The sequence below is a fragment of the Drosophila persimilis genome, unplaced genomic scaffold (assembly GCF_003286085.1).
Source record: "Drosophila persimilis strain 14011-0111.01,24,50 unplaced genomic scaffold, DperRS2 tig00000000-arrow-pilon, whole genome shotgun sequence".
Taxonomy (NCBI): domain Eukaryota; kingdom Metazoa; phylum Arthropoda; class Insecta; order Diptera; family Drosophilidae; genus Drosophila; species Drosophila persimilis.
In genome coordinates this window covers 17,527,355-17,547,636 of record NW_020825288.1, presented here as the reverse complement: position 1 = coordinate 17,547,636, position 20,282 = coordinate 17,527,355, and the positions used below count along the sequence as shown (strand labels likewise).

The 20,282-nt window shown below is 43.5% G+C and overlaps 1 protein-coding gene across 3 annotated transcripts in view; it reads left to right on the top strand.

The window, feature by feature from the left end:
• The window catches only part of LOC6587996 (segmentation protein cap'n'collar), a 48,702-nt gene that overhangs the window by 16,253 nt on the left and 12,167 nt on the right, over positions 1-20,282 (top strand). For all 3 annotated transcript variants that reach the window (XM_026984564.1, XM_026984565.1, XM_026984566.1), the window contains 3 exons: positions 5,188-5,463; positions 5,673-5,751; positions 20,173-20,249. In XM_026984564.1, coding sequence (XP_026840365.1) covers positions 5,188-5,463; positions 5,673-5,751; positions 20,173-20,249 — 432 coding nt within the window. The remainder of the gene's footprint in view (positions 1-5,187; positions 5,464-5,672; positions 5,752-20,172; positions 20,250-20,282) is intronic.

Here is a 20,282-nt window from a genome sequence, read left to right as displayed (position 1 = left end):
CGAGCACATGATTAATATGCGCCACACTTGCTCTCGCCTCCTTGTGGCTGCCACAAGAGTACTATACTACGCCACACGATGCTCAAGTGATCGCCGGCTCTGGGATCCGTCCTTCGTGCCGTGCTGTCAGTTCAGGTGTCATCAGAAATATCTCCGCCGCCGCAGACGACGACGAGGAGGCTTTATTAATGACTTTTGGCGAACCTTTTTAGCCACACGAAGCGGCCGACAGTAAGTCCCGGCCTAAACCGGGTCGGATCGGATCGGGTCAGGTCTACTCTCCTTTCCTTTCCATTTGCTTCCTTTGCTTGGTTCTGTCTTTCTTTCTCTTTGGGCACTTTCTTTTGCTTTCACTGGAGACCGCCACCGCCCGCCGCCGTCGCTGCTTTGAAGCCTAGAAAGAAGGATCAAAAAATCCATTTATCTCTTTTACTTACTCGTTTTTCTTGTTTTATAGCGTCGGCTTTTTGCGGTCAAGTAAAGCGATCGCCTAAGCGGAGACTAATTGATGCCACAAAGCGTTACAAGTGTCAATATTTTGATGCAACACGACCTTGATTGATGGTTTGTCAAACAAAGGCAGGTGTCGTGGGGGGCAGATCTCATTAGTCTTATGAATCGTTTATGGGGCAGCAAAGATACAGATTGAAGAATGCCACCATTACTGGATCGTTAATGCCCCCAAAGAACAAGCCTCATAATGGGAATATTCAATAGTAATTCTCTGAAGATCTACTGCGTATAAAAGCGGAAAACGCGAGTGCCATGTTTCCTTTCGCTTATGGGAACTTTTTTAAAGCGAACGGGCTTCGCCTCTTTCGCTGAGTGTCGCTTACCTCTACGATTTTTAGTCATATCTATAGACCCTGGGGGCTGCTCCCCCGCCACTATAATCATCTCTCGAGAGAGATTTCCTCATCTTATCTCTCACTTTATCAATGGAACTCTCCCCAGTCGAGGCTTGGGGCTCATTTCAATGCGAGTCTGAGCGAATGTCTGGAGAGCGCCACACGTGTACGCAAAAACTCGAATAGTTGCTAAACCAAAAGACCCATATCAATGGACAAGGTCACGGGGATATACTTATGTATACGCAGGGCTATACCTTTTAGCCACCGATAAGAATTGGCCCATAAATACCATCAGCCATAAATTGTGAAATTCGGGAATAAATTCTAAAATAAAGAACACTCGAAATAAAAGTTGATGCGGGTTTTTCCAAAGGGGAATGCCCTGACATGATTAAAAGATCAAATTTTCAGCCCTTTTTCTCTCTGTTATTTCTCTCTTTTGCCATCATTATCGATCGTCGTACGATTCTTAATAGAATTCTACAGAGAAATGACTGTCTTTGTGTGTGTGTCTAAGCTGGCAAAAATGTCACGTAATTTTGCCCAAGGCAGCAAGTATTACTCGGGTTGTACAAAGATAACGACCATTGTATTTCCGACCCTAACCGATAAGAACTTTAACCTACACACCACACGGTGGCTGCTACTACACTGTAAAAAGTCGAAGTTTCCGAAAAGGTAAGGGGTTCTTTCGGGATCGGGACGTCTTGGGAATAAATAAGAGTTATCCTTGGAAAAAAGTTTCGTGGACTCTATAGGTCTATTAGATTTACTTGTGGCATATATTTTATTGGATTACGGGATTTTTGGATTAGGATTTCGATTTTGGCATCTCTCGAGCCCTTCTATAATAGTTTACATACTTTGTGGCTCGAAAAAAACGTTTCTAGCTTCAATGTGCCTCGACAAAAACGTTATGCCGATGTTTTATTTCAATCTCTTGTTTTTTAAGACTTTTCCGCAAGCACTGAAATGCCATTCAGCTTTTCAGTGAAGTTTAATTAAAAATCAAGTTGCCAATCAACCATCGCTATATGCAATCATCGTATATGTACTATTAACAACCCCCTCCGTTAAAAAAAAAACGCGAGAGAAATATAATAATGAAATGCCTGCCAGCAGGGGAGGCTTCGGTCGGTTTTTGGTGTTTTCGGTCCGGGAACCTCTTCTTTATTCTCAATTTAATTGCTCTTTTTTTTCTTCTTTGTTGTTGTTGTTGAGCGAACATGCGCAACGCTTGCCCAAGCACACACACAGATACGCCTCACACATACATGTATGCCCTTTACAGATACATATGAAGAGAGACCGACCTGTTCCCTGGGGAATTTTCACTGCTACTCTGTGCTCTCTCTCTCTCTCTGGCAACGGCAGCAATTGATTGGGCTCGAAGGCGGCGGCACAGTGGCCCTTAATTTCCCTTCTGATTCTGACGGGAGAGAGGCCCGACCCGACCGACCGACCGGAGAGACCAATGATGCCGCCGCCATAGCCATATTCTGCTGACTAATCCAGGAGATAGGCGTGGTCACAGAATGATTGATTGCTTTTCTTTATTTTTCCCCCCCTCCCCTGCAGCAGCAGCAGCAGCGGGAGAAAGAAAAACTTGTAGAAAGCCTCTGAAGAAAATTTTACAGTAAAAAGAAAATGTCACACGTTTTGGGAACACAAAAAAAAAAAAATGTCATTGGCGAAGGGACACGAAACATTTTAATTAAAACATCAAAAAGTCCTTTGGCCACGATTGTCCTTTAGGGGCACTACAGAAGCCCGGAAGCAAAACGCAGCAATAGAATCGATTGTGCCCGGACTAATGTCTGCCATTATCCCGTGATTATCCCTGTTTCTTCAGATATTTCTCCTACCTGTTGGGACGGGAGATGGAAGAAGGGAGAAACCTGAAAGCAGAAGCGGCTTAGGACGGAGGACAACGCCCACACACCGCCCTGCCTCCTGTCGCCGACTTTCGACTTGACCAAGAAAAAGGATTAAAGTGGTTTCGGGCCGAGCAGCGTTAATAATGCATCATTAACGCTATAATTTGAGCTCGAATTCCGCTTCTTTTAGTCATTCCTCCTTGTTACTCTTCCCGCATGATTTGGCAGAATTCCCTGCCATTCCGAAAAACATCTTCATAAGCAAAACGATCTGCACATGTGATGAATGTCAGCATTCTTTTGTGTTTGGATTTTCTGTAAAAAGTGTAAAGTGTATAACCAACCCAGAGATATATTTTTGCCAAATTTGGAGGAGATCTCCAGACCCCTTCTGAATATTTTTGTAGCGTTAAGAACCAATATGATCTTTTTTAAAGCTTTAAAGAACTTGCAACGATTTTTTCGGAAGCCTCCTTCCTAAGATCCCTTTCCGGTATTCCTCCAGTGTATGATCCATTCAAGATCCCAATCACAGCTCTTTGGTTAAGTTTGGGGTCATTCCTTCCTTATTCTGAGCTCTTTCGAAAAGATTTGAACCCCTTAAACTCTCTTTTACACGTGCAGAGCCATTCCTTCCTCATTCCCGCAGGTCTCTTTCGCGCAGCTCTCTTTCCCATGATTTTCGTCAAGTGTAGAACTCTCTTCGAGTGAAATTTATTGCTGGAAATATTGTTTGCAGTGTGGGCGATAAGAGTTTCGGTTGTCGTGTGGCGTAAACAAGTCCCGGGCACGGTCCCAGGGCACGCCGTAAGAGAGTGCTCTGTGTCTGTGTCAGACTCTGTCTCTGTATGCCCCTCCGAATCATTGTTATAAATACTATATCGAAATAGACTATAGAGCCCCCTTGGCTCTCTGTAGTCCATTGATAACGTCAGCGATTGACGATTACCGATTGGCGGCGGCCAAAGAGCGACCCGAGCACGTCGACTCTTTCCTGTTTCGAGAGATTTCTAAGGGAGCCGCGGTGCCCCGGTGCTAGTGTACTAGGGATTTTTGTAGATAATAATTGTGAAATAAGAGAAGCAATATATAATCGTATGTACATATTTATATAGTTTTCGTACCCCCAAATTAGTTTATGCCACTTGGGGCACCGTTTTACAGCAATAAAAGTTGGGCTTTGCGTTAGGAATTACACTTTTTGAAGAACTTTATGGCTTGGTCTATTGCTTAAGAGATCTTTCTTTATGGTATATGTTTACTCTATGGAATCTTAAGAGGTTGTTTCTGAAGTTTTCGAACCCCCAGGCGACCTTAAGAGATTGCTGCCGATCTTTATAGAGGCATATCTTTGTATATGGATTCTACAATCAGAATCCATAGAAGAGAAATCATCTTTCTTTAGCTGGTATTTTTTTTTTTTATTAAGCTTTGGGATCGTTCCACGGTGGAGCCTTTTTTATAAAAGAAAAATATCGGAATAGATGTAAAAACATAGCTTTTAAGAGTTCTTTAGGAATCAAAGTAAAAGGTTTGTAAATCTTGAAATCTTCTCTAGAATCACCTGGAAAAACGTATCTGAAAGGTAGAAAATGATGAAAGATATTACACTTTCAACCTCTTAAATTAATCTTAATCTTTTACCAAGGATCCACATGCTAAATAATCGCAATTGAAAGGTAGAAAAGGATAAAAGATATTCCAGATATATCCAATTTGGTTCCAGATTTAAGGATCTCTCTAGTATCTGAAAGAAAGAAATATTATATGCCATAGCTTTAGATTTCGGAAAAAATCATGTTACAATCTTTTAAAGAACTTCAGAAATTGTAAGCTCTCCCTTAAAATCTTTTTAATCTATTAATCTATCCTGTTTAATGGATCTTTCTTTAAAGGAAGTTCCATCAAAGAGAAAACTTCTCGTCGCAGACAGTATCCATTATTCGACACTGCTATCTCTATAGGACGTATCTTTTTATCTATGGAACGTACCCTCGCGCGACTTATCAGCGAAACGGCGCGAAATGTAAATCGACATTATCAAAGCAGCCCGAAAAGTGCGGAACAGCAGAGCAGAGTGGAGAAGAGAAGAGAAGAGCTCTACGGTCCCCCATATGGGGGCGGCTCTTTTCCAGTTGTCAGTCTCTCTTAGGGAACTAGAACAAGCGGATGACGTTGTGGGGGCTCCAAAAGAGCAATTGAATAGTGATTAATCGTAATCGGAAAACCAAACAAAACAGAACTGAAAGTGCAACCAAAAGAAAGAACTGAAAGTGCAATCCAAAATATAAAATAAAAGAAAGAAAGCACGGAACGATCCGAGTGTAAATATGAGGGTGTTCATCCATCAAGCGCTGGTCAGACATTTGTGCTTTAAATTGACATTCAAATAAGATACATTTTCCGATGACTGATTACTGATTACTGATTGTGTTTTGGCTTTCGTTCGGATCTTGCAGGAGAGTGAAATCGCCGAGGTGCTGTACAAACAAGATGTGGACTTGGGCTTCAGTCTCGATCAGGAGCAGATCATCAATGCCTCCTACGCGAGTGGCAATAGTGCGGCCTCTCAGGCCAAGGCCAAGGCGGAGGCCGAGTCGAAACCGGCGGATCCCTCGATGTCGGACTCTGCCTTCAAGGACAGCGACGACACCGATGAGATGAAAGCCACTGGCGCCGCCTCTGTGGACGATATTGAGAAGCTGAAAGCTTTGGAAGAGCTTCAGGAAGATAAGGTAAAACTAAAGCGTAGATTTACATTTGGAATTTCACAATATTTACATACCATATGGTATGGAGAGCGACACGCTGCCGTTTGGATAGCAGTCGAGTTATCTAACAGATAAATGTTGGTGTTAAAGGGGGGGCTTCATTCATCGTCTGTTTTTTTGTTTGATCTTAAATAATCGATGAATGTCTCCACCATATCCATCCATGTACGCAGGACAAGGCCGAGGAGAATCCCCTGGAAGAGATAACCAATGAATGGAACGGTATTCCCTTTACCATCGATAATGAAACTGGTAAGTTTTCACTCTCTACTGTAGACCCAAGATCTTGGGGTTTCACTTGTTACATCTTGGGCTGGGCCTCCACGCAGAGCAGATATGTAGAGATCTCTTATATCTTATCTTCATGTAGGATACGAGTTTCACTTTCAAAAATAGCTGAAGATAAAACACCGACGAAGTAACGAGATCTTTTATGAGACATGAAGTTGAAAGATTACACGTTTTTCAATGCAATAAATCATTTTCTTCTTCTTTTTTTTTGGGGAAGAAACGGTAAAATTTGTTTGTAAAGCTCTGGAAGCACACCTTATTTCCATATCTACTTTTAGAGTTAAGAATCGTATGTTCAAGATTGGTTATACATCAGCGGAGGGACTTTTATGCCAGATGTGTGCGCGTAAGGAATCCTTATTGGATTTTCAAGCGATTTTCCTTCAACGAATTGCCAAATGATCTGTTTCCTATGCAGACCTTCACACAGGGACATTTTTGTAGAAGATATCCAGACATTTCTCTGCTTGAATTAGCAAACCGAGCCACCCGACCGATGGGCACTGCTGTATGATGCGATGGGTTCAGTTCAAGTCGGAATCTGTATTAAGTCTCAATGTCTCTTCATTTCTCAATGAAATTCTATGGAGTATATAGATTAGAAGCCTGTAGAAGGCTTCTCCTTGCGAACGATTCGATCTATCAACCATACAATTCAATCCCTCATATGCTTGAAGTCTTTCCCAGAACAGAATAATCTATAAACAATCTGTGGATTCAAGAAAATGTGAAACTGTTGAAATTTTATAAAATTATAAGTTTTAATTTTGTTTTTTAATAATTTAAATTGTGATATAAATGCTTTCTTTCAATGAGTAAAATATATATTTCTGTGCTTCTATAAGCCCATAATCTCCAGAATCCCTTTGTGTACACTACCCCCAACCCATATATTCCACACACATTTATCAGCATATCCCCAAGAGGCTGATCCTTGGATATCAGCCTCCCATTCCCAGAGGAAAAAGCCACATTTTCTGATAACAAATAAAAGAAGAAAACCCCCTGGGAGGGAAAATGAGAGGGAAATGGCCTGCCAAAAAGATGGCGTCTGCCCTGCTCTAATATAAACGAAAATGGATTATCCTGGATTTAATGCGGTGGCGGGGGCGGGGGTGTGGAGGGTTTTCCATGCCTCCATTTTGGTGGTGCGTTTATTTTCGAGACGTTTATAAATGAATGTAGGCATTTTGAGTTGACAGGCACGAAAATTAAAAGAAAAATGAGCTTTTTTTCGTTTCATTTTCCCGAATACCCATCCACCGCTCAGTAGCGATGGCTGCCTGCCAGCCAGCCTGCCTGCTAATCTGCTTGGAACCGCGCCCCACTGCCACTGTGCCACAACCATATTTCCACTCCGATTCCCATTCCCATTCCCGCACCCGTTCCCCTTTCTACCGTTTCCATAGCCAAACGGTTGCCTTTCAAACAAACTTTGACACGCACACACAAAGTTTTATTATTAAACAGAACAGAGAACGCGACCCCCAGAGCCCCAGAGCCCCAGAGCCCAAGAAACTCGTCTGGAACTGGGAATACAAGACGGAGGAGGGGTTTGACTGGGGTCTCCACCGCCCAGTGGCAGTAAGAGTTTACTCTGTAAGCAGCAGCAGCAGCCGCCACTGCCACTGCCACTGCCACTGCCACCGCGTGTCGCGTCGCATGCAACATTTTTCTTTTGAAAAATGAACGAAACATGATTCGCCACAAAAATTCCAAGAGCAAAATGTACACACACACACAATATATAATATATATATGTATTGGGAGAAAGAAGTGCTATGTACCATATGCCGGCTGTCCATGGAAGGGGTGGTCTCTGCCTCTGCCCGTGTGTAAGGCTTAAACTTTGGCCTATAAGCCTGTTACCACTACGAGCACGAGCACATAGGGCGCAGCGAAAGCCGAACCTTTCGCAAAATGCCAAAGGCAGTGGCGTCAACATTGAAGGGGGACTTAACGAGGGATGAGAAAGGAATGTGTAGTGTCAAGAAGATCCAAAATTATAAGAGATTATAAGAGACTTTTGTGGATATACTATTGGAATTTCTGATACAAAAGCAGAGGAGATCTTCTGGAAGTATCGTGAGGGCTTTGGTGGATAGCCAAGTCCTGGGTAGAGCTATATGATTCGACGTGGAGCTGCGATACTCGAAAGAGGAAACCAAAACGGAGTAATATACTCTACAGCAGGCCCTCAAATGGTTACCGGAAGGATCCCTATGTATTTGCTCCCCCTTCTGGGTCAGCCCCTGGCTGCTCTGCCACCCTTGAGCCCATTTCGGTTCTGACTCCTGCTCCTGCTCCTGCTGATGCCACTGCCATGGAACAGGCTCATTGAGCAGCATATTGCCGCAGGAGGAAACCATTTTGTGTCCCAGAACCACCACTAATCAGCAGCATCCACCATATTGGATATTGTATGTACGCTATGCTATGCCCAATTCATGGGCATTTATGCTGCTTATTATGATTGCTGCTTTTCTCGACTGCGTTTGGCCATTTATTAAAAATCCATTGATGCGCGGCGGGGTTCGTTCGGGGATTCGAGAGATGAATATCGGATTCGAGGCACGCATTCACACGCTTTTGTGTGCCCTGCCCCTGCCCGGCCCGGCCCTGCCCTGCCCTGCCCTGCCCGCCCGTACCGATATATATTTCTATCTATGATTTTTTGGTGCGTATCCAAATTCCCCATGGAATCGAATCCAATCTCTGTATTCCGCAGCCTTTGGCGGCATGTGCATTACTATACCATTGTGTTTGATTCCTGCCTTCTAAAAATGCTACTAAAATGAAAGTCATTTTTCGGTTTTCTGTATTCTGTATTTTGAAGGAATTTCTTAAATTTCACCTTTCGCACGTTTAGCGAACAGTTTCATTAATTTTAATCATTTTTCTATCATTTGTTCCTGCCTCGGAATGAAGTTGTTGGCATTTCGGAGACATTTCTCTTCGGGTATTGTCCTGCCAGGGGATTGCCATGTCATCGGACAAGGCATATGCTTCTCACACACACACACACACACACACACATTCTTCTTAGGATCGTCTGTGGCACTCTTTTTGTGTTAATTAAGTTGCAAGTAGCAGTATTTCTCAGATATTGTACTCTTTCGCTTCGCCTTTGTCCGTTCCTCCAATCAACTTTTGTTTGTTTTTCCCCCGCAATACAGTTTTCTGATTCTGTTTCTGTTCTGTCTTCCATTCTATCTTTTATAAACCATGGGGATCTGTGTGAATCACAAATCTGATTACATTCTACCATCGATTCGATCGATGCTTTTCAAATTCGTTTTGGTTTGTTCTTTTCTTTTCTTTTTTCCGTTTGACAACTTTTTGGCTGGCATGACTTGGCCAGAAGAAGTTATGCTCTTATTCTCAATTATGTTATAGATATTTTTGGGTTTCTCTCTAATTCCATTATGCAATCAGTTAGGCTGCTGCCAAGCTACGCCAAGTTTATTGACCACAGAATCAACAGAAAATACGTCGAAGATTTGTGGGAGCTGAAAACATCTTTTTAGAGTTCTAAAAGGTTCAAAATATATTGTAAATCTAACGAAACTCCCATTATTCCCATGGAAAGAAGTAGTTTTAGACGCAGAATTTAGCTGGAACTTAAAAATGGGTTACAGGTTTCCTCAAACACTGTTTGGATCTATTTTAACTCATATCTAAACAGAAAATAATATGCTTATCTTTTTAGATTTATTTCTCTTTAATCTTTAAAAAGTTAAATGAGGTACTTTCCCCTGAAAATAACCAAGATAAGCCTCGTTGATGAGTAACGAACAGACCATATATTTCTAGAATTTGAGGCATTCACATCCGTACTTGCAAATTATTGTAGCATTTTTGTGTTTTCTCCGGTGTGTTTCTGCAGGCAAAGAAGTAGGCATTGGAGTCTTTAATATAATTATAATATTAGATGAAAATAATACCATTAAAACTTTATGTTTGTACCATAAAAGATCTGTGTTAGATCTGTCTGTATATCTCCACTCTACACTCTTTTAAAAGTCACCTAAGAGAATCCATTCTTTAGTTTCCTTACAATATTCCCTCTCCTTTATTCAATAATCTTTCAAAAGGCTTACAACCGAATATTAATAGTATTAGGAACCTACAAAAGTTATCATTTAATTTCCTGTCCATCAATGGCTACCAGGGGTTTTTTTCTTGATGAAAAAATGAAAATTATTAAAGAACATCTGGTGCATGGCCTACAGGGCTCTCGGTCTGTGCCACCGGTGCACCTATTGAGGATCTGTCTGTCTGGTGGCCTTCCCTCCCCCCACTCCACTCCCCTGCTGTTGTCTGGCCCAAAAACAGAATGCGGAGTGGCGGAGGAGCGGTTCAAATTCTACATGGTCAGCATTACGCTACAAATTTACAAAAAAAAAAAGAACGAAAATTTACATGCAAACAGACGGAGGGGATAGAGCGGAAAGAGGGGGCAGTAGACACTGCAGTCCTGAGTCGCAGGTCTCGTTTGGTCTAGTCTGCTCCGGGCTCCGGGCTCTGGTCTGGGTCTGGGCCTGGTCAACGATTTTTCTGCTGCATAATCGTATCACTTTCAAGTGTTTTCGTCTTGCGCAACCTTCTTTCGGTTCCCTTTGCTCCCTCCCTCTCTGTCTGTCTCTTGATTCCTGCTTCTATTGCCCTTTTGGGCCAAAACCTAGCTGGCAATTGCATAATTTTTGTGTAAGTTTTGGCCATTTAATTAGCTTTAAGCCTTGTTTTCTTCCAAAGAATTCCAAAGAAGTGCTTGACCCAATGAGTGCCCCGTATTGCTGTTGGCTTTAAGGATTATGAAAGTTTCCTCACTTGTTTTCATTGTGGTGTCTTTTTTATTCAAATGAACCACTATTCAAACGCATGCGGAGTACTGAATACTCATTCATAAAGTTCATTCAGCTTCCATTCAGATTTGTGGCAACTCATTAACCACAAAAAATGGGAGGCAAAAGAGCAGAAGTCAAGTCGTAGATAATGTAAGGCGACTCCCCTATATACACACACACATATCGCTGAACAATACGAGTACGGGTACGAGTAAGAGCAGTGTTGTACACGCGAGAGTTGTATCTTCATTCGCCGCACTCCGACTTTGGTTTATTTTTTTTAGCAACTTCATTGTTGACACTATCCACAGACGCAGATCTGTCCTGTCATAATTGTTGCTCACTGGTTTTGGGAATTGCTCTGCTTTTGCTTTATACTTGTGTAGGTTATGCTCCTCTGCCAGTGTTGGTTAGGGCTTTAAGAGGCAACAAAAGGGAAATGGAAGAAAAGTGAAAGCTTTTACAGATCCATTCTTGGAGATTTTGAGTAAATAATCATCATAGCTTCTAGAACTCAGTTTTGTTATGGGTTTAAGTTTGAATAAAATGATAGTTGCTTGAGCTACTCAAATAGAAGCAAAGAAAATCGTTAGATTCTGATCATTTTCACCAAGATAAAGAACAGTCTTTGTTTCTTTGAGTCTAAGGTCATTGGATACTTTCCCACCAGTGTTAATAGACGCTTAAGAATTAAAGAGCAGTGGCTGTTACTAATTTTGAATTTAAAGATATGAATACCCAATGAAAATACAATATGATGATTGATAGCTCGTTGCTTTCATGTTTGAGTTGGTGTTCTTTTAAAGTTAGGTGCCTCTCCCACCTCCGAACCAGTGTTGTTAAGCGGTTTGGGGATCAAAGAAATAATCTTGCTGTTATATCAATGAAATTAATAGTGAATTGGTCTGTACATAGTATAGGTTCATTAATAATACACTTGATTGATTTTCATTTGTGTTTACTTTCAGGTTAGGTTCGTATATTAGCTCTAACCAGTGTTGGTAGACGTTTAGTGATGAAGGAATAAATTATTTAATATGGAAATAAAACCAATAATCAAAAAAATTTGATCCCCGTTGCTATTCCCTTGATTCATTTGTAATTTTTTATTTTGAGGTTAGATTCCGTTACTTCTACCAACCAGTGTTGGTTACTATCGGAAGAACGGAGCTTAATAAGTGAAATTTGAATTCAAATTAAAGTAAAAACGTTCCGCTATGCAGCTGCTTCCCCTTCCCCTCCCCCCCAATCAATCGCTTCAATCAGCCACCGCTTCTGCTTCTTCTTCTTCTATTCATTATTATTTCTTTTCTTTCTTTTTTTTGCGCCCCGGCAACAATTTAAACTAATTAAGTTGTAATAAAGCACTCAAGAAAATGCTTGAAGACGCAGAGAAGGAAAAAAAATATATGATTAACCAGCCAAATGTTGTGCTTGTTCAATATCCGAGTACGAGTATACTTTTCTGTTGCTCTTGCGCTCTGTTTCCTACTGTTTTTTTTCCCCTCATCTACAACCAAAAATTATACAAGCATCCAATCGAAATGTCGGCTACCCTCTGCCCTTCGTCGATGATGCTGCTAATTTTTTCAGAGCGAACCCCACTGAAACGATGAGATGTATCCCATAACCCCCCGCCTGCTCCTCTCTCTCTCTCTCTCTCTCTGGTTTTTTTAAGTTCACCAAATTCGTTTTTTGGCTCTATTTTGGTCATAGCCTGGTCTATTAGTTCAGTGGCCCATTAATGTGCATATTGCCTGCTCTTTTCCATCTTTGTATATTCCCCTCTCTCTTTGCCACATTTTTTGGTTGGTTTTTTTTTTTTTTGATTGCGGTAATTGTGTTAATTTTTTGGGTAAATAAGTTTGTATTTTGATTGGGAAGAAAAGTCCAGAGAGAGGGGCGGCTGGGTGTCTATTGGGGTCACTGTTTGCTGGGAAATTGCCTCTGAATTGGCCTCGTCTTAATGCTATTTTTGCCAAATAGATAATGGCTGACATGAGCTATACGAACTTTGGACGGGGCACTATCAACTGAGATATAATGCTACCATGTGAATCCTCTGAGCTCTATAGAAGGAGATCACCACACTGCCACCTAAGGCCTAAATATACAGCAGATCTTACACATAAATCCAACGGGCCTATACAAAGAAAAGTCTATAGGAAATGTTGGGATACATTTTAGGAACTGGGGATCATAAAATCTAATACAAATCATTCGAAAAGTACAACTTATTCTTTGAAAGGTCGGAGAAACAGAATAGTGGTTGGCCCTTGGTCTGCCAACTGCTTCCATTGCTATGAGATTTATTCTCGCCACGGTCCCGAGTATGCAAAAACAAAATACAGGCACTGTGTCGAAGCAAAGTTTGCTTTGGAAGTATACATTTTCATTCCTTGTTCCCTTTTTAAGACACTTAACAAACGAAATTCAAGTGTTAAATAAAGTTTCGATGAAACATTATAGCCAAAGCTTCTTCCATCAAAGGTACACCTTTCGTTTGCTTTATAAATAAATCAACCAACGTTCAAGCAACATCCCAAGCATCGGATTATATTTTGTAAGCGAAAAATCTCAACAAAATGTGTGATTCGGACTCCAGCGATAGCTGCATATCATCCTTGTTATCCTCGAGAACAACGCAATCCTCCTCCTCTGCGCGGCTGAGTGAATTCAAAGATGCACGAACAGATCTACTGGATGTATACCAGGCCATAAAACGGCACCTGGAGATAATGATGGCCGCGCTCAAGGACAATCCCCTCATTGAGGAAGGGATAATGGAGCAGCTACAGGGCTACCAAAAGAAGGTGCAGGCCATCGATAGCATGCTGATGCGAAAGCGCATGAAGGTGGCCTTCTTTGGGCGCACCTCGAGCGGGAAGAGCGCCGTGATCAATGCTATGCTTCATCAGCGGATCCTGCCCAGCGCCATGGGGCACACAACCAGCTGCTTCTGTGAGGTGCAGGCCACCGACGGGGAGGCAGTGGAGGAGCATGTCCGCATAGGGGCGGAGGAGCAGCATCTGGACCTCGATAGCCTGCAGGACCTGGCCAGCGCCCAGTCGCCTCGCTCCCTGCCGCCACACACTCTGCTGCACGTGAACATGCCACGCAGTCGCTGTATTTTGCTGGATCACGATGTGGTGCTCATGGACACGCCCGGGGTGGATGTGACGGCCCAAATGGACGACTGCATCGACCGGTACTGCCTCGATGCGGATGTCTTTGTGCTGGTCCTCAACGCCGAGTCCACGATGTCCCGCGTGGAGCGGCAGTTCTTCAAGGAGGTGGCCGAGAAGCTCTCGCGCCCCAATCTATTCATCCTGAACAATCGCTGGGACATGGCCAGCAGCCAGGAGCCCGAGATGGAGCATTTAGTGCGGGAGCAGCACGAGGAGCGCTGCCTGCAGCTGCTGATTGAAGAGCTGGGGGTCTACGCGCCAAATGAGGTCACAGAGGCCAAGAGCCGGATCTACCACGTGTCGGCCCTGGAGGCGCTGCAGCTCCGCATGGGAACGAAAAGGGAACTCAAGGACGCATCGCAGCAGCGCCTCGAGGAGTTCCTGCGCTTCGAATCGGACTTTGCCGCATGTCTGGCCCAGGCCGCCGTCAAGACAAAGTTCGAGAAGCATCTCGTGAGTGCCAAGGAGCTGGTGGGGCAACTCTCGGAGCAGATATTGGTGCCCCTGCAGAACAGCCTCCGGCAGAAGGCCACGGCGGATAGCCTGCGGCGGAGCGACCTATCCAGCGCCCTCGAAGCGCGCGCCATCTTGCATGAAGAGCGGAAGGTTGAGTTCTTTTCCAAGGTCCAGCGGATCTACAATGAAACCTATATCCTGGGCCACCAGGTGATTGTCAAGATGATCTCCCAGCTGCCCGCAGAAGTGCACTCCTTCGCCCAGCCCTTCCACCCGCATCTGCCACGACAGCTGGACCACTACCAGCGCTCCCTGAGCGCCCACCTGGAGGAGATACTTACGGAGCAGGTGCTCGAGCGAATGGCCAGGCCGCTGCAATCAAGACTGGACCTAGTCGAGCGGCAAGTCATGGCCGAGACCACGCCCTGGGAGCCCCACTTCCGTTTCGACTGCCAAACGTTGATGGAGTCCTTCCAGCCGGATCTTAGCTTCCACTTTCCGTGGGGCCTGTGCCATATCTGGCGGTGCTTCAGGCAAGTGGTGCCCATTCCCCTGGCGGAAGAGACTCCCCAACGGTCGCAGCAGAACGGCAGAACGCATCACACAATCGCCCTGCCAATCATCCATCGAAGCCAGTGGGAGACGTTGGCATCTGCGGCATGCTCTCAGGGAGCCGTTGCAGTCTTCCTTTTGGCTGGACTTGCGACTCGCTCTATCAACTGGCGCGTGATTCTCGGTGTGGGCACAGTCATGGGAACCATCTACCTCAACGAGCTGCTTCGTTGGACCCCCGACGCCCAAGAGCGCAGCTACAAGGTCCAGTACTCGGAGTATCTGCAGCGGAAACTCCGTGCCGGCGTCACGCACATGAACATGATTTTTGGGCAGCAGATCTGGCAGCATCTGATGGTGGCTGCGCGACACTTGAACGCTCAGGCGGAGCAGAACATGGCGGACCTGAAATCACAGATCAAGGAATCGTGTGATTGCATGGAATCGAACAACGAACTGCATCTCAAGTTGGTGGATCTCCAGTCCAAGGTGGGTCTGCTAGAGGATCGGCTGAATGCATTCCAGGAGCTCCATATGAGGTCCTGCTCCCCTGCTCAAGGCGAAAGGGTTTAGATAATTGTTTAGTTTTTGTTTTAGTTTCATGTTTCAAATTTCAAGAAAAAGTTTTTATGTTGAATAAAGTTTGTGTTGGTTTTATGGAAAGCGAATGGATATGGATAGCGAATTCAATATGATATATTGTGCTTTTTAGAGCCTTTTTTTGATGGAAGAACTTCTTATGGACCAGTTGATGCGAAGATTCGAATAGTTCTGTAAGAACTTTTAGTTAAAGACAGAAAACCACAGTGTTTTAATTAAGAACGGAGTTCTTTCTATATATTGACTTTGAAATAGCTGAAAGAACTTTCTCCAACCAGAAAACTGAAAATCCTTAGATTAAAGGCACTAAAAAGAAGATTTCTTAGGACCATAGAAGTCTTTTGATCTCAAAAATTCCCCAAATGGACCTACAAAGACCTTGAAAACCTTTTGTAGTTCTTTAATAAAACCCTTTAAAGTAATGCGATTTTCGATTTTCAAGCTTTCTTTGACCTTTTGTGGAAATCCATTTCGATGCATTTTTCTTTGTTTTTTGGACTGTTGACTGCTGAAATTACTTGATTAGATTGTTTTCTCTGCCTCTGTCGCTTGATGGATTGTACGAGACACACACTCGCCCTCACACCACACCACACTGGAAAGAAGAACAAGAGAGAACCAGTTTTGCTTCTCTTTTTTTCTCCTTTTTTTTTGTGGGTAAAAAGCCAGAGTTGGAGTTGGAGTCGGAGTCCGGAGCTGTACAAAAAAGCCTCCATGTTGAAGCACACACAAATACAATTTTAAGCCCCGCCCCGCACACACACACACACACACACATACACACACGGAAACGCGGAGGAATATGCACAAAAAGAGAGCCGGATTGCGCATGAACAAAGGCCGCAGCAGCAGCACCAGGGAGGAAGCTCATATAGTTGTCCCGCTCGCACACAGGCAGAGCCCGGCTTGAGCACGCCATTTCTCTTGCGGTGGTTGTGTGTGCGCTCTCTCTCTGCCTCTGCCGACGCTGGCCGCCATTGGCGCTGCCCGCTGTCGCTGCCTTTGGGCCCGGTTCGGGCTCTAGAATCGTATTTGAATTTTTATAAACTCTCAAGAAACGTTGGACGTTGGACGCCTGACGCGCGCGCAAACCGTAACCGAACATCGAAAACCGTAGCCCGTAGCCACCTCCGGACGTCGTGTGGGCGTGGACGTAAGCAAGGACTTTGACTCCCGTCTTCAAATCGAATTCAGGGACTAACCTGTCAGCATTGGCCAGGTGACATTCCCCCGAATTAAAAGCCCGTGTGCGCTCAAGTCAAGTGAGGCCTAAAAGTTTTCTAAGCCAAACAAAAAGCGAAAAAATAGGAAGAAAAACTGTGTCAAACATTAACAAATTACAATAAACTATTACGCTTCCGTGTGCGAAAAAAAAGTGAAAGTCTGCGGAAAAAATCAAGTTACCAAATCGTATATCGACAAAAAAAAAAAAAAAAAAAAAATCAGAGCTCTCGAGTGTCTGACCATTGTGCGATTCTAAAAACGCCAAAAACCTCTTTGGCCACACAATCAAAAGGCATTGCAAAATAACTTAAACCCATTTTCCAACACAACGCAACACAACACACATCGAAAAACACAATCGAAATTGTGTAAAGAAAAATAAAAGTTGGACAACAAAAAGCTAACGTCTGTCTGTCTGCAGCGGAAACAGCAGACAGATCGGTGGAGGAGGACTGTGTGTGCCTGTGGACTCTGTCTCTGGTGTCTCCAGTGGTGTGCCATTGTTGATTCTGCAACATTTTGGCTGTCAAAACGTTACATAATTGTCAAAGTTTGTTTGTTGGCCAAGAAAAATATCAACAACAATCAGCGATTTGTTGCAACAATTTGTGTTCAATCTTTTCACAAAAGACAACAACAATCAACAGTGTGGTGGCGCTTGTGTTTCTTGGATTATACACATCGTATGCGAATATTTCTTCACACTTATCATCATCATCGACATCAGCATTGCAGCAGCACTACACATCTGAGCCAAAGGTTCGTAATGATCCCTCTGAACCTCATGGGGGGGTGGATAAAAAATGTGTGGACTTTAGTCAAAAATATATGGGTTTACAGTTGAGAACCCACCAGAAATGGAGATCTTTACCTGTACTGTAAAGGATAACTATTTGTATAAGGATCGGTTGTGGATTGTACTGAACGAATGACTGCCTTGTTCAAAGATTTATTCGTAAAAGTGGCACGTTTAATGCCATGTTTGGAATAGAAACTAATCCTCAGAATACTCGACTCTTGCATTCAATCGATTCCAATCACATAGTAGTTGACTTGAGTGATTTCGATCAATAAAAACCAGCACGCTTTGTGAGTTTAGCAGCAGTCACACTACAACTGAGAAAACAACCCCTATGAGCGATACTCAGTCATGCACACGGCTTGTATTTTGTTATTGAGCCGTTTGCTTGCGCGTGCCGAAGAATGCCTCTCGGAGCCATGGAAGCATGCCTTCCGCTCACAAGAGTGATTCCAAAGAATTCTTAAAAGATTTTATACATTCCATAGATGATTCCATAAAGAAAGATCTGTTGTTGTCTCTGGTTCATCTCTTTATCTCAAAGTTCTCTTTTAGAACTGCAAAAATTCAGCGATATGAGGAAACCGTACAACAGTTGCTAAAGTATGATGTTCTTACAAGTTGCAACTCTCGAAAACTGTACCTTCAGCCGCCACAAAGGATTTCCCCTCAAATCAAGGAATGTTCCAACGATTTCTCACTATTTTTAAGGATAAACAATCTTCACTGAACAGCCACTACAATAATCCTTGATTCAACCAAATCACACACTTTCTTAAGTGGCTGCTTAACCTTCTTCGATTAGGTCTATAATCTATGCAAACACTAGCCCACTCCCACTCTCCCAATGTGTGTACATACCACCCCCTTGTATGGTATGGTATCGTATCGTAGAGTAAATATCAAGTAGCCGTCGGGTGTTTAGTGTTCAATCAACCCCATTAGCGGCTCCATTACGGGGAACTCCCTTCCTTCCGTCCTTCCCGTAAACATCCTGCAATGGTAGCCCAGCTACTCCTTTTTCCATCGTTCCTAACCAATTGAGCAAACAGTTGCTGGGGGCCCCCATCAACGCCTCTTTTGACCAGGGCTCACACCTTGTGTCGCCTAATTGCTGGTGACAGACGGCGGACAGCGGACAGCGGACGGTGGACGGTGGACAGTTCCTGGCCGAGACAAAACAGAAACCACGAACCCAAATCGAATAATATTTTCGTTTGTGGTTAAAGCCACAATGCGAGCGAACCAAAACAGAAAAAAGAAACGAAATGAAATGAGAGACAAACAACCAAAAGACCAAAAACGATAAGCAAACAATTCCCAAACCAAAAAAAAAGAAGAAAAAACCATTCGATTCCACGGACAACGGACAACCCACACGACGGACACCACACACAAAATTAACGGGCCACGAACTGTTACCAAAAAAATACGAGGCAGAACCCTCCTAAAATAACAGGCCAAGAGATCCCAAAAAAAAACATGGCCAGAACAGAACGTTGGCATAGACCCAAAATGGTTGTGGAATTGGAAATTGGAAGAGCGGGAGGGCAGGGAATAGGCTGTGCTGTGTGCTGTGTGCTGGTGGTTTTGTAACCAATCGTAAGAATAACAAAATGTTTTGGGTAGAACCAAGAACCAGATCTTCTCCCACTCCGGACTCCGGGGCCCATCTGGAATGTTTATTCTAATTTTTGTTTGACCCAACTCAAGTGCCAAGCCAAAGGTCGTGAGGCGTCGTCGTCGTCGTCGTCGTCACAGCACTTGAGTCAGTCTCCGTCCCTCCCTCTCTATCTATCTATCTATCTATCTTTATCTTTCTTTCGGCCAAGTTGCGCCCTCTTTTACCTTTACACTTTATCTAGATGTTTGCCCACGTCTGGCCCTGGGTCTCCCGCTTCTTGGAATTCCCAGAATTCCCGATGTTAAGTAGTCATTTTGTGATAGCATTCAATCGAAGTAAACCCTCAATTTCCTTCGAATTTTCCCAATGCAAATATTTGACTTTTATCAATATTTATGCAGGAAAACTATTGTCCCAAAAGGGTGGCTTTAATCAATGCTTAAGGCTAGTATTTGAAGATCTCTCCCAGCCTGTCATAACCCATCATTAATTAAAGAGCAATCTCTGGGAGAGTGGGGGGCAGCAGGGGAGGCCCCGTAGGGAAATCTCGTTCATTTATTGCAATATTTTTCAGCTGCTTCCGTCAGTTCGAGAGAGATCTTTCAGAGATCACGTTTATATGATTATGATTAATGATCATCGTGCACTCCACTCCAGTCTCGGACTTTAGTTACTGTCTATCTTTTATGATCTTTCCGCTCCCACAGGAAAAATGCTACTGTTTCGGGCCCCAGGAGATTTTTTTGGGCCACTTTCTATGGCAGGAAATTGATCGCTCTCTGGGGAAATGGAAAAGGTAGCTCCAGAGACAAGAGCAATCCTATTCAAATGATCAAAATATTTGTGTATATTTTCTTTGCTTTTGATTGGAAAACAATAATCATGTTGTGGGTCCAAGGGGAATGCCAGATCACGTATTACGATTATGGGAAATGATATTTGGAGAGATCTTTGGAATATGAAACAAAGAAAGATCTTTCTTGGGAAATGGGGAAATTTGTCAAGAGAAAACCATAGAATTGATTTGTTTATTATTACTCCTTTCTGAACCTCCTGGCTAACATTATTTTTATTATCCTTTCTTCACTCTAGGTGAATACATTCGCTTGCCCCTGGATGAGCTGTTGAACGACGTGCTCAAGCTCTCTGAATTCCCCCTCGAAGACGAGGTAAGTCTTTTCTACCCTTGGAATAGCCTTGGA